This window comes from Lycorma delicatula, chromosome 2 (assembly GCF_047948215.1).
Source record: "Lycorma delicatula isolate Av1 chromosome 2, ASM4794821v1, whole genome shotgun sequence".
In the NCBI taxonomy this organism is placed as follows: domain Eukaryota; kingdom Metazoa; phylum Arthropoda; class Insecta; order Hemiptera; family Fulgoridae; genus Lycorma; species Lycorma delicatula.
Window position 1 is genome coordinate 95,237,630 of NC_134456.1, and position 14,019 is coordinate 95,251,648.

The 14,019-nt window shown below is 29.3% G+C and overlaps 1 protein-coding gene across 2 annotated transcripts in view; it reads left to right on the forward strand.

The window, feature by feature from the left end:
• Arglu1 (Arginine and glutamate rich 1) overlaps positions 1–12,770 on the forward strand; it is a 40,881-nt gene extending 28,111 nt beyond the window's left edge. For both annotated transcript variants that reach the window (XM_075355840.1, XM_075355839.1), the window contains one exon: positions 7,346–12,770. In XM_075355840.1, coding sequence (XP_075211955.1) covers positions 7,346–7,510 — 165 coding nt within the window. In that variant the 3' untranslated portion in view covers positions 7,511–12,770. The remainder of the gene's footprint in view (positions 1–7,345) is intronic.
• Positions 12,771–14,019: the final 1,249 nt, after the last annotated feature.

The window sequence follows — 14,019 nt, forward strand, 5'->3', positions numbered from 1 at the left end:
GTGGAAATTGTTTGTTCCAAGTTTTGCCAAGAATCTCAGGATAAGTCGTGATGCATTGGCTAGAGCATTGTCAAGATGGATTTTCTAATTGCCATTTTCCCAAAGCTGTGGTCTCTTGCACAAATAGTATTTCTAGCTGACAAGGAACTGAGAACTTGGAGTTTTCCAATGGGATGATTGTGCTTTTGTCTCAAGGTCATAGCCATAGCTCATGCTTCATCTCTGGTTATTTTTTCATAAAATCTCTATTAGCGTATATCAGCATATCGTGTGCAACTAGCAGCCCATTTTCCTTTTGTTCATGGATAAGAGGTTCTGGGACAAATTTTGCTGCTGTGTGCATTATCCTAAGATCTTCCATTAATATCGACTGAGCCAGATGAAATTTCTACTTCATCTTCAACTCTAATTGTTATTCAATGATTATTCATTACTACCTGTAAAACTTGCTCAATTTTTTCTAGGTTTTTGCTAGTGGAAGGTCTGCCAGAATGCTCGTCACATTTGTCAGACGTTCAGCCATCTTGGAAATGGTGATACACCTCTTTTAATTTGTGTAACACCCATAGCTTGATCATCAAAAGCCATTTGAATCTTCATTATTGTCTCTACTTGTATGTCACCAAGTTTCTGACAAAATTTAATGTAGATTTCTACTCAACCTGTTCAGTCATTTTGTACGGTAACAAAAATAAAACAAGCACTACTCACATGTTTTACCTCAAAGCTGCCGAACCATAATATTTGCAACGTCCAAAGTTTACACTAACATTCAGGAAGATGATACAGGATGACATGACAAATCAAAGTTAATGCTACCAATCAAAAGCTTATTAGATGAATTTATTGTATTTGGAAATCTAAAAAGTCAGAAAGCAAAGATAAAATTAGGGTAAAGGTTTTGAACATGTGCTGAAAACTTGTGGAAGGTTATATTTATTGTACTGCAGTTGGATTAAGGTAGACTATGCACCAAAAAGGTCAAGTGAAATAATACAGACAGCTGGACCTGCTATGAAAATGTTAATGTTGCAAAGTATGTGTGTTTGATCATTGAAATACATTGGATACTATATTTCAATTATTTAAAAAATATATTCAGTATTATATTTAAGAGACTTTAGCTACAGTTTTAATTCTGATCACTTTAGGTGAAAAATTTTCATTTACACAAGAGACAATCTCTGCAGAATGCAGGATTACTTTTCTATTACTTCCTATATTGTTGCCTGTAAATTTACTTAAAATTTTAATGAACATTTAATGAGATATTTGCAAAATACAATTCTTGGAGTCATTGTTATCAATTTGCTATATTAAATTATTTGTGAATCTAAGGGAACTCATCAAACATCTATACTATATTTAGTTAGCTTATAGAGTGAAGAGTAAACAAACATTTCCTTTGTGTGAGTGATTTCATCGTGATTCTGCCGAGTCATTTCCCTTGCATCAGTGCCGATTCACAACGTGGCCATATTTGTATACAACACTATAATCATTACTCATATATGGTCACCATATAATTAATTTTTCATAAAGTAGTCGATGTAATCAAAAAGTTTATGTAAAATTATGTCTTCTTGGTTCTATTAAAACCCTTGATCTTTTCATATGATCATTCTTTTGTTCTAGTGTTCAATTTCTGTGTCTGTCATTTATTTACTCTGATGTTATTTAAAGTTAATATAATGCAATTTTTTAAGTTTACTGAAACGTGAGTGGTAGTGTATTTCTAGATTTGTGTTTCTGTGACTTGATTACAGCATTATTTTGTACTTGGACACCATGTCTGATACCGATTCAACTGATAATAGTGTACCGTTATTGATATCCCCTCTGAAAAAAGGTCACAAAAACGTCCTTGTCATGCAGAAAAACACATCATTTTAAATGCTTTCAAAAGCAAATTGCAGAGTTATCTGACTGCGTTTATTTCTGATGTCATTAATAAACTGCTAACATAAGTGGAAGTTGTACTGCTTCAGTGTATAACAATGTGATTTGCTAATATGAATCTACTAATGAATTATGGTTTCATAAAAAAACAAAACCCTGCAGATAAATTGAAGAAAAAGTAGACAATTTCGATAAAAATGCGATTCATTAAAAAGTACATGAATTTTATTTATTGAGAAATGGTTTAGCAATATGTTACCTTCGCTGGAAGATAATTCAGTTATTGTCTTAGACAATGCCCCTTATCATTCATGTAAAAAGGAAAGAATTGCGGGCCTGTCTTGGAAAAAGAATGATATCAAAATGAGGCTTAATTCAAAAGTAGTGATTTTTGAAGAGGTATGATTATTGCAAAGGGTTTCACATATTAAAAGTAATTTTAATATATATAAAATCGATGAGTTAACAAGATCTGGTAGCAAAACTGTGCTTCGATCACCTCCCTATCATTGTGTATGCAACCAAAGTGAGTTAATTTGGGAACAAATCAAAAGTTATGTAGCATCAGAAAATACTGCTTTTAAAATATCTGATGTTAAAAATTTATGCTTAAAAGCCATAGATAAAACAGGCCAGCAGGAATGGAATATCTTTATGAAACATGAAACAGATACTACTGAACCAAATTATTGGGAGTGGGATAATATAACAGAAAACAAAATTGAGCGTTGATCGTTGTATCTCTTATTACTGACAATGCTACGAATTTTTCACAATCAGATGATGAAAACTGAATTGAATTTATCTGTTTATTATCATAGAAATTTAATGTAAGATAGTGAAATTTATTGTTTGTGGGCAGTTTACTATTTCATAACTTAAAACTTAAATTTTAAATTTAAATAAATTAAGACATTTTATTTAAGTTTTAAGTTATGAAATAGTCACCTGCCCACAAACAATAAATTTCACTATCTTACATTAAATTTCTGTAATAATTAAAAATATAATAGCACTTGGTTACTGAACCATTATTAATGTTGCGTAGTTTCTTTTATATGTATCAGGATTTACAGGAGATACTTGTGAATTTGCCGCTTGAACACTGGTACATGAAGTTTGTTTACTTGAACTCTATAAGCTAACTGAATAAGATATAGGTATTCATCATTTGTTAATCTATGTTTACATTCAATTTAAACAGTTAGTAATTATTCTCTATCTTTGAAATTAATTTCCGCTCTACATTTGGTTTCATAAAAAATTGCATTCTCACGCATCAAAAGGAACAGTGGATAAAAGTTCTAGAAGAAGAAAAGGAAGGATAAATTTATAATAACTGAAAAGGGGAGTGAGGTATAATAAGATGAAATTGAGTAACAGTGAAACAGCTAGAATCTGCTTAGAGAAGAAGTCAAAGAAGAGGATTTGGTCCTCTTTTATTACATTCTTCTTATGGTGTGAATGGTAAAATGTCAACAGCATATTGAAGCCCAGGATTGTTTAACTTTTGTGATCTCTGTACTAATTATTTTACTAAGTATGATCATTTAATAAATGTAATCTAATGCATCCATTTTTTATGTTTGTATGATTAAAATTCATGTAACACATCTTTTTCTTGTCTGTATAAACACATATGTTAAAAATTTTTTGCCATTTTTAATTTTTTATACAAGCAGTTTTTTTTTTGTCTTCAGTCATTTGACTGGTTTGATGCAGCTCTCCAAGATTCCCTATCTAGTGCTAGTCGTTTCATTTCAGTATACTCCCTACATTCTACATCCCTAACAATTTGTTTTACATATTCCAAACGTGGCCTGCCTACACAATTTTTTCCTTCTACCTGTCCTTCCAATATTAAAGCGACTATTCCAAGATGCCTTAGTATGTGGCCTATAAGTCTGTCTCTTCTTTTAGCTATATTTTTCCAAATGTTTCTTTCTTCATCTATTTGCCGCAATACCTCTTCATTTGTCACTTTATCCACCCATCTGATTTTTAACATTCTCCTATAGCACCACATTTCAGAAGTTTGAAATGTGGTGCTATATAAAAAAAAAAAAAAATATTTTTTTCTCAGATACTCTGATTGTTCAAAGTTTCACTTCCATATTAAGCGACACTCCAAACATATACTTCAAAAAATCTTTTCCTGACATTTAAATTAATTTTGATGTAAACAAATTATATTTCTGACTGAAGGCTCGTTTTGCTTGTGCTATTCGGCATTTTATATCGCTCCTGCTTCGTCCATCTTTAGTAATTCTACTTCCCAAGTAACAAAATTCTTCTACCTCCATAATCTTTTCTCTTCCTATTTTCACATTCAGTGGTCCATCTTTGTTATTTTCATGTGTTAGTTCTTGTGTAGGACTTCATCTATGCCGTTCATTGTTTCTTCTAAATCCTTTTTACTCTCGGCTAGAATTACTATATCATCAGCAAATCGTAGCATCTTTATCTTTTCACCTTGTACTGTTACTCCGAATCTAAGTTGTTCTTCAAAATCATTAACTGCTAGTTCCATGTAAAGATTAAAAAGTAACGGAGATAGGGAACATCCTTGTTGGACTCCCTTTCTTATTACGGCTTCTTTCTTATGTTCTTTAATTGTTACTGTTGCTGTTTGGTTCCTGTACATGTTAGCAATTGTTCTTCTATCTCTGTATTTGAACCCTAATTTTTTTAAAATGCTGAACATTTTATTCCAGTCTACGTTATCGAATGCCTTTTCTAGGTCTATAAACGCCAAGTATGTTGGTTTGTTTTTCTTTAATCTTCTTTCTACTATTAATCTGAGGCCTAAAATTGCTTCCCTTGTCCCTATACTTTTCCTGAAACCAAATTGGTCTTCTCCTAACACTTCTTCCACTCTCCTCTCAATTCTTCTGTATAGAATTCTAGTTGAAGATTTTTGATGGACTAGTTAAACTAATTGTTCTGTATTCTTCACATTTATCTGCCCTATACATAACATGCAGTTAAGCTATAAATAGCATTTATAATTTGTTTTAGAATAGAATGTTAAGAGTAGTCCTAAATTCTCGTGTATAGGATACCAGTAGGAATAATGTATAATTATACTGGTTCAAAAACTTTTTACATGTCAGGTCCTTTAAGATATTTGAATGGTTAAAGTGAGGAAAAAAATAGTGACGTTAGCTCAATATATATATGTTTTACTGAGTGCATGAAGTAGTAAATTGGGTTCTGTTTAAATTGCCAAATTGTTGTATCGCATTTATTTTGTAATTATTTTTGTTAATGAATTACTTTATCACAAAATGAAATACAAGATTAAATTTAATGTTTCAGGATTGGTTTTTTTTTATAGTCATTGTATTGCCTAGAAAAAGAAATACATATTATTAGATATTAAAAAAAACATCTTCTAAAGAAGTTCAAACAAGACAAGAATTTTTTCTCACCAAATTTGTTTTTCTATTATGTAAATTAAAAAAATAAGCATCTCTAGTCTAATTAGAGACAGATGTTCAGCTTGGCACCCTAATTAACGTAATGATGAACACCTTAAATTTATTCTGGGATGGAAATAATTCAATATAAAATTGATGAAAATTAATTGATGGTTTGATGAAATAAACAAATGGCCTTTCTGTAATTTCAGATTTTCTTAGTAATACTTATTTTATTATCTTTTATGACCACATAGGATCGCGTAAGTCAGCAGTCCATTATCCAAGTTTCTTTGATGGCACTCTTTGGGCCTTGTGGTCCTTCCAGTACTTTTTCATACATTCCAATCTTTGTGCCCTTTCTAGTGTTGAAAATGTTTGTGTCGTTAGTTTTTTTTGTAAGTGTGAAACGAGTGTCTTTGTTCTTGTTCCTTTTATTTAATTTTATCTGTGATGTCTTCTGGTGTAAGGCCAATTTCTTTCAGATGCTCTCTTATTTCTCTGATCCATCTGCATCCTGACTTGGTGTTTTTCGAATCAAGATTGTACTGTACTAGTTGTTTCAAAAGTCTCAAATCTTGCATCCTCATGGTATGTCAAAAGAAACCTAGTCTCTTCTTACGCATAGTATCAGTGATGGGTTCTAATTCTTTGTACATGATTTTGTTGGGCACAGTCCACCACTGTCCATCTTTCTGGTACTTTTTATTGATGCAGGTTCTTCCAATTCTTTCTTTGATTTTCTGGAGTCTGTTTGTCTTTGATTGTTTGTTCAGGTGGAAGAATGTTTCTTTTTTGTATAGTAGATTGATAAGGATTGGTGGTCCAGTGTTCTGGTAGTTATTTGATCAGATATTGACAAGCTGTTGATGAAGGGCAATTTTTGCTGATCTTCCTGCGTGTTGCCAGATCTCTATAAAAGCCTGATTTCCTCCCACCAGTGTTTGGTAGACTTCTTTTATTGTGGGAGGGCTGATGTTTTCTGGTGGTGTTGTTATTGGGGTGTTGTTGGTGTTAAAGTTTAGAAGTTCTGTTGGTTCTTTGCAATTTAGGATTGTGTTGAAATATTTACCTAGGATTTCTGCATTGTCTATATAACAATAAAGACAATGGTAAACAACAACGACATGACAACAGTATAACAATGGTACACTAGCCCATTGTTATGGGCTATATATTTTCATTCTTTATTAGTAGAGTTGGGGTCTCATATTTTTGGAGCTGATCTTTTAATGTTTTATAGCAGTCTCTTGACTGTGTTTTATTGAATTTTTCTGTTGATTTCAATGTTTTTATGGTGTTATCTTTTTATTCACCTTAGGGTTCTGGTGGTTTCTTTTCTTTGTTTTTACTAGATTTTGGAAAAATGTTTTTGATTTTTGGGAATGGTGAAATAGCCGTGCTTTTGATGGCTTTTCTCCACTGTTTCGTCACATTTGCTGTCCCACCATTGATATTTTTATGATATTTTATTAGGGTTAATTCTTCTGTGATTTGATTAAGGAAGTTTATCTGTGATTATTATCTTTTCAGATTCTTTTTATTATTCTTTTCTTATTTAGTAATTATCCAATTACTAGTACTTATATTATTACTATATAATATATGTACACTAGTTTTTTTTAATATTTAGTACTATTTAGCTTAGTACTAGCATTACTAGTAATATTATAATTTAAAAATAATGTATATAACATAAAATACTGCAAGGTACACAATTATTTAAAAGCGGCTAAATAATTTAATTGTATGCAAGCAGTTTAACATAAGTCAAAATGCAAGAAATTTGGATTTTCTGCCACTGAAACGTTATGAAAGTGTAAAATAATGTTAAGATTAGTTTCTGTTGTATGTAAATACAAGAAAGATCTGTTTTTCATATTTCACAGATAATGTTATCCTACTAATAATGTTTATTTTACTTAATTTGCATGAAAAATGTCACAACAAAGTTTTACTGTATTAGTTGTGTTATACTGTTGCTTGTTTATAAAGCATTGAATTGAAAATATTTTGTTGTTTTTTAGGCTGAGGAACGTTTAGCAATGGTTGAAGAACAGCGCAAGATGGAAGAAGAAAGACAAAAGTTGAGGAGGGAGCAAGAAAAGAGACTTAAAGAAGAGCAGAAGAAAATATTAGGAAAAAATAACTCGAGACCTAAATTGTCATTTAGCTTAAAGCCAGCATTGTAGAGGTGAAGAAATCAACTTGTGTATAAGAACAGTGTTACAGTTACAAGTGAAAAAAAGCTGTGTTTATATAATTATTATGTGCAAGTGTATATTTCAGGTTAATTAATCAATTTTTATCAATACTTTTTTTTATATAATTTTCCGGAGTTAATGGAATGTTTACGTTCGTGACTACAGTATTGTTTGTTTGTTAGTGTATGTGTATATATATGAGTGTGTGTATGTTTATTTGTGTGTGGGTGTGTGTGTGTGTGTGTGTGTGTGTATATGAGAGAGAGAGAGAGAGAATGCATGTGCACATACATATGTGTGCATATTTACACATGCATATAAGTAGAAGAGGAAGTATGATTAAGCAAATGTGTTTACTTTTTAATTTACTTGGTGTAGTTTGATTTCAGTTATGATGTGGTACAGCAATAAATGAGCTACAGAATTATCATTGTAAGGGTAGAAGTCAGCAAGAGTAATATAATAATTTTGTATTCCTTTATGAAAATTTTCATTTCTAAAATATATTGTGTGTATACAGTGTTTCATTGAAAAATAGTTTAATTGAATTAACAAGATAGTGTTAAAAAATTTATTCTAATTGTTTACAGTTTTTATTTTTGTAATGAAGAGTATTCAAACAATCTTGTCTGATAATTTTATAAATATTTCATTGTTTTATGACGGCTAGAAGCTTTTGGTTTCGTGTTTTCTTTTAATTTCTTTATTGTTCAATATGTTATTCATTTAGCTTTGATGGTGAATTTGAAGAGATAGTTCAGCTTGTATGTATGTTGATTTTAAATCGTACTGTGAAAGCTATTGATCACAGTTACCGCAGTGGTTCTGAAACTTTTTTTTAACTCCTAAGGTTTTTTTCTAAGGTGATATAGCCTACTGAAAGCTCTACTTTATTCAGAGCCTTACTCCTCCCCAGTATTTGTACAAGAATAAATTGCTTATTTTAAAATATTTTTGATTGTAGGAAGATCAGTAAAATGTAGCTTATGTTGATTTTGTCTATTTTTTTAGAAATTATTATAAGTTTACTTTTGACTGTTTTAACTATATGTCTTATTTTTGACTAAATGTCATTTCAGTTTAAAATGGTTTGCAATTTCAATTGAAGACATGACTGCTTATTAAGAAAATATCTTTTTTTTTGTTTTGTTTCTTTTACCGGCACTGACATCTATGGATATTTACTAGTGATAATTTTCAACAATACACATGGAACCGTAGTCAGGAAGATGTTTAACTTCGGTGATCTACAGGAACTGATTCTCTAAGAATATAATAAATTGAGTAAATGTAGTTAGAATTCAATGCAAGCAGCCAAGACTATCGACTTTGCCCTTACTTTTCACGTATTTGTATTTTTTCAGAATGATACTTTGTACTTTCTAAGTTATTCTGTTATTGTGGAAACATAAGGTCTAATAAATGCAATTTACATTTAACTCAGAATATGTTACCCTTACGACTTACCCGATAAACAGGCTTAATGATTTTTCTTCTTTTTTTTTTTTTAATAACTGCTCCTGCTCTCCTTAAATGGCATGCTACAACAATGAGAAACATAGATTTAGTAACTATTTATTCGATAGATGAAGTGTAAAAACCTAATCAAAATGTATAAATGTGTTATAATTACGGTTCTGATTAGTACATCTATTAAAATTTGTTATGGTATTCAAAATATTTGCCTTTCACTTTCTGGATGTGAAGTTTTTCTTTAAATAATATTTCTTTAATATTTTCATTTTTTATCAGCACCTTCATTCTAAAATGTTCAGTTTCTGCAAAATGAATTTGTAAAAATCCCTGTAAATTGATTCAAACAACTCTTTTTTGATTATGTTATTTTAATTCCCTCCTACCTGATTTATGGCTTATTTCTTTCATTGTTTTGAATTTACTGGACAGGTAAATTTTATTTGTTGATTTTAATTAGATTATACTAGTGAGTCATCAGGATAGTCTGCATGCATTTATGTTTATTTTGTTCTGAAAGATAGGTTAACTGATGTATCAATTTAAATTTAACTGAAAATAAAAATTGGATTAAAAATGCTTATTTAATTTATTTGTAGGTCTGATAAATTCTATTTATTATTATTATTTTTCTAAATAATACAGTGTGCCACTGTTGGATTATAAATTTATTTTTCTCCTTTAATTCAAGTTAGGTTATTTTTTTATTTACAGTATATAGAAATATAGATTAGGTTATGAATTTGAATGTATAAATTGCAAACAATTTTTCTTATTTCATATATATTTATGTATATATGGATTATGATAAAACTTGGTCACATTACAGAGCGTTATGTTTATCAAATATTTAAACTAAAATGTAAAAACACACTTTAAAGTAACTTATTAAGATAACTACAGAACTCTACTCGGCCAAAAGTATTTATATTGATTTAATTCTATTTTTTTTTTGCATCAGAGTCGATATGTAATAATGTATACTGTAAAGTTGCACAAGAACATGTAGTTAATAAGCAAGAAACAGTTGTTTAGATTTATTACACAGTTTCTACCTAAATTTACATTAAATATTTATGATATTGCTTCTCTTACTAATTAGTGAGAAAATCTTATTAAACAGGAATATCAAGCGGTTTTGTTTTGAAACTATTGGAAATTTTTATAAAAAGTTAGATTTAATGACAAAGAATTATGTTAAATGAATATTTAAAAGTTTCTAAAAATTTCACTTTGCTAAGGTAATAGAATTGAATAAAGCTGATGGCAAATATAAATCGGTGCAGTTTTTGTTTTACATTGTAAATTATAAATCCATTACAATCAGGTTTATATTCTGGAATGACAGGTTGTGTGAAGTCAGAATCTGTCATTTGTGCATTTTGACAACCTGTCAAAATGTGCGTGAAAGACATACAGTGTATTACATACCACTCAAGCAGTTTATAATTAAAATTTATACCCAGACTTAATATTACCGAATGCACTAGTATATGCCAAAAAGGAATGGATGCAGTCTGCAAGTGATCTACATGACAGAGTGTTTAAAAAAGGATGCGACCTAAAATTTGATAATATATATTTTAAACTACTTTTTCATAAAATAGGACAGATTATAGATCATACATTTCATTTCACGATAAATGTTTAAAGTGATTCCTCTAACCTGTCTATGAATTCTTTTGTATCGTTTGAAATCTCACTTTTAGAGTTAATTTTCATTTTCGGTTCATCAGATTTATGAGAATCATTTTAAAAATTGCACTTTCTTAATTTTTGAAAGTTTTTTTGGAAAAAATCCAGTAATGTAAGATACGGCGATCTTGGCGACCACAAGTTTTTTCAGATCAAAAGACTAAAAAGATGTAATATTGATTATCATTTCCTTAGCAGTATTAGCACCATCTTATTGAATTGAAGGTTCTTGTTTGTTTTTGATTTACAGTACAATAAACTGTAGATCATAGCGATCATGAACTCACATTAATGAAAAGCGTGAGAATACTTATTGATCTGTACCCAAATGAAATTAAGCCTCATCAGTAAAATAAACAAACTAGTATTTTGATCCCGCTTTTATTTTTGAAAGATCAAAGCAATTGCGATACTGTAAATGCTTTTCATGGTCTAGTTCTTTCAGTTCATGAACAACACTCTTCTGGTAAGTATGCAATTTTACCTTTTTTTATAACCCTTAAAAATATGTACATCCATACCCATGGGTTGCATCCTTTTTGGTGAGTACCTTTCATATTAGTGGGAAGAGTTAGCTTCCTATATGCAACAAAAAGTATATGTAGATTGCAAGTTTCAATAGTGAAAACGCAGAACAACATTGAGAAGAGAATAGAAATTATTTATTTCTATTTGTTATGTAATAGTTATGTAAAATATCTGATTGGGAGTGTGATAACTAAAAAGTCATCATTGTTTGAGTCTGTGATCAATGTTACAGAAAATAGAGGTTAGTAAGTTTTGATTGTACCACTGTGATGTTGTTCTGCAAATTTCAGTTCATTTACAGACATTGGTTTACTGCATAAAATTTGAACCAAACATGTAAATATATTGAATATATCATATGTAAAAAATTGAATCGCATCTGTTTATGTTCTCATAGTATATTCAGTGTAGACCACTAATTGCAGAGGTGCTATCCAAGGTAAAGGTAGTACAGAGGTGCTATCCATTTATTCTGTAGTCAAGGATTCAGCTAACGTATCTGTTATGCAGTTTTAAGGCTAAATGTTAAACCTCTTCTTTATCTGCAGGGCTTGTAGTTGAAATTAAAATTACTGAAGAAAATTATTTTTATTTCTATAACAAATTAACTTCCTATTTTGTTAGATTTTTCTCTGTAATATTATTGTTTTAACTAATTGAATGATATTCATTTATTATAAAAACATAGTAATTAAAAAAATGGATGATGTAATTATATATTATGAAGTAAGAAGTACATTTTTTAACCTCAAGTATGAGATTGTGGTTGCTTTATTTTATATTTGCTCTAATAGCATAGAACATTTTAAATAAAGGTTAACTATGTGGTCATTTTTTGAGTACAATTATACTTTTTAAATGTTAGATATAAAAGTTTATTTTTTAGTATCTTAAGTTGTATCTTGGTAATATCTATAATTGCTTATTATTATTATTATAGGATTTATTTTACCCAAGATTTCACAGTGATGTTAGTGATTTAAATATTGTACTTGTTATCTGAAATAATAATAAAAGATGTCCATACTACACTACTTTAATTACTGTATATATTATTTTCAGTGTAGAAATTATTGAATTTATATTAAGCTAACTATAATTTAACAAAAACAAATTATATCAAGCAATGTAGCATAACTCATTGGGATGGTGTTCTGACTATTCTACAACGTTACATTCAATTATCAGCTTATTTTTACTTTCTTTCTGTGATATTAAGAAAAAAATTCTATGAAAAAATTTATTAAGAAATTGATGGAACTAGCTACATAACTTCCCAGTGATCATAATGAGTGTTATTGCAACATCGTGTAATTTAATTGCAGTTTGAATAACAGCATACTGTTGATAATTCATTTAATCTAGTATATTGTTATTGTGTATTTATTTTGTATTGTAATTTAGACTTTTGTATTATTATAAAAACCTTTGTTTTATTTTGCTACTGTATCTTTACCTCGTAATAATTTTGGTTTAATCATTATGTGTTAAAAATTTGGATTATGTGTAGTCATTATATTACCTGAAAGTGTAAAGTTATTATTTTGATTTACGATGTTTTTTTATTTGAAAGTCTTTATTTACAATGTGTGTGTGAATACATGCACGTGTGAGTAGTAAGGCCTGGTGGTTTGGAACAACAAATGAAAACAAGTCAAAATAATTTCCAGTTAACTTTCTCTTAAAATTATTTTAAAAGAGAATTCAGATAAGTAAAAAATTAGCCTTATCTTTTAAATGAACCACCATTTTTTTGACTACTTAAATACTTACACAGTATCCCCACAGAAATCTAATAATACCGACAACAAAAACATAATAATTATAAGAGGAAAGAATTAGTTAGAAAATAAAGTAAGAGGAAACAGGAGAAAGTAGCTGGAAAATGGATAGGGATGTAAATGTTTTACATCCCTAAAATAATAAAAAAACAAGAATATGAATGAACAAAAACCAGTTATAAATAACATTCTGACCACTATAGAAACAACTATAAAAGATTTATTTGGAATTGATTTAAAAATAATAATGATGCTGGAATAATTAACAGACATTTTACAGAAAATGCTATAGATGTAGCAGATATAAACTATACTGAAAACTAATATTAACAAGGATTGTTTACGTCGTTAACAGATTATTTTTGGGACAATATAATAATTAAAAAAAATTTGTGATATGAAAGATGGAGAACTTAAAAACAACATACTAAAGATTAAAAAAGAAATTTGTAGATCTTATAATACTTATTTACATGGTCAGTTTTCGAAGTACAAGTTAGCTGGACTTGGGGTTAAGGTTATAAAACCTACACTTTACTGTAAACTAAACTTTTAGAATTAAAACAGATTTTAAGAGAAGAAGAACTGGATTCTGTTTTTAACAAATACAAAGACAAATTTATAATAATTACTTACAAAGTGGAACATGCAGACATTAAGAATAGATTTTCGAAAATTTACCTGGAATTTTAGATAAAATTAGAAGAGAAGTTATTTTCTTCTGGATTTTGAATTTTACTCATGATTTTACAGGGATTTTTAATAAAATAGAAATGGAAACATATTTAAGCAAAAATTTCAATTTTTTATAGCAGCAAATATGTTGGATAATAACACCACAAAAATAATTGTGAAAGTGCCAACACTGTAGGACTTAACGTGGCTTAATTCTAATACAAGAACTAAGATTTATAACAAGCTTGTTTGCTGGTTAACTTCTACTGAAGTAAACAAAACACTAGGAAACCGCATTGTAAATTTCTTATACGTCCTGAAAACAAAATTAGGAGAAACTTTAAA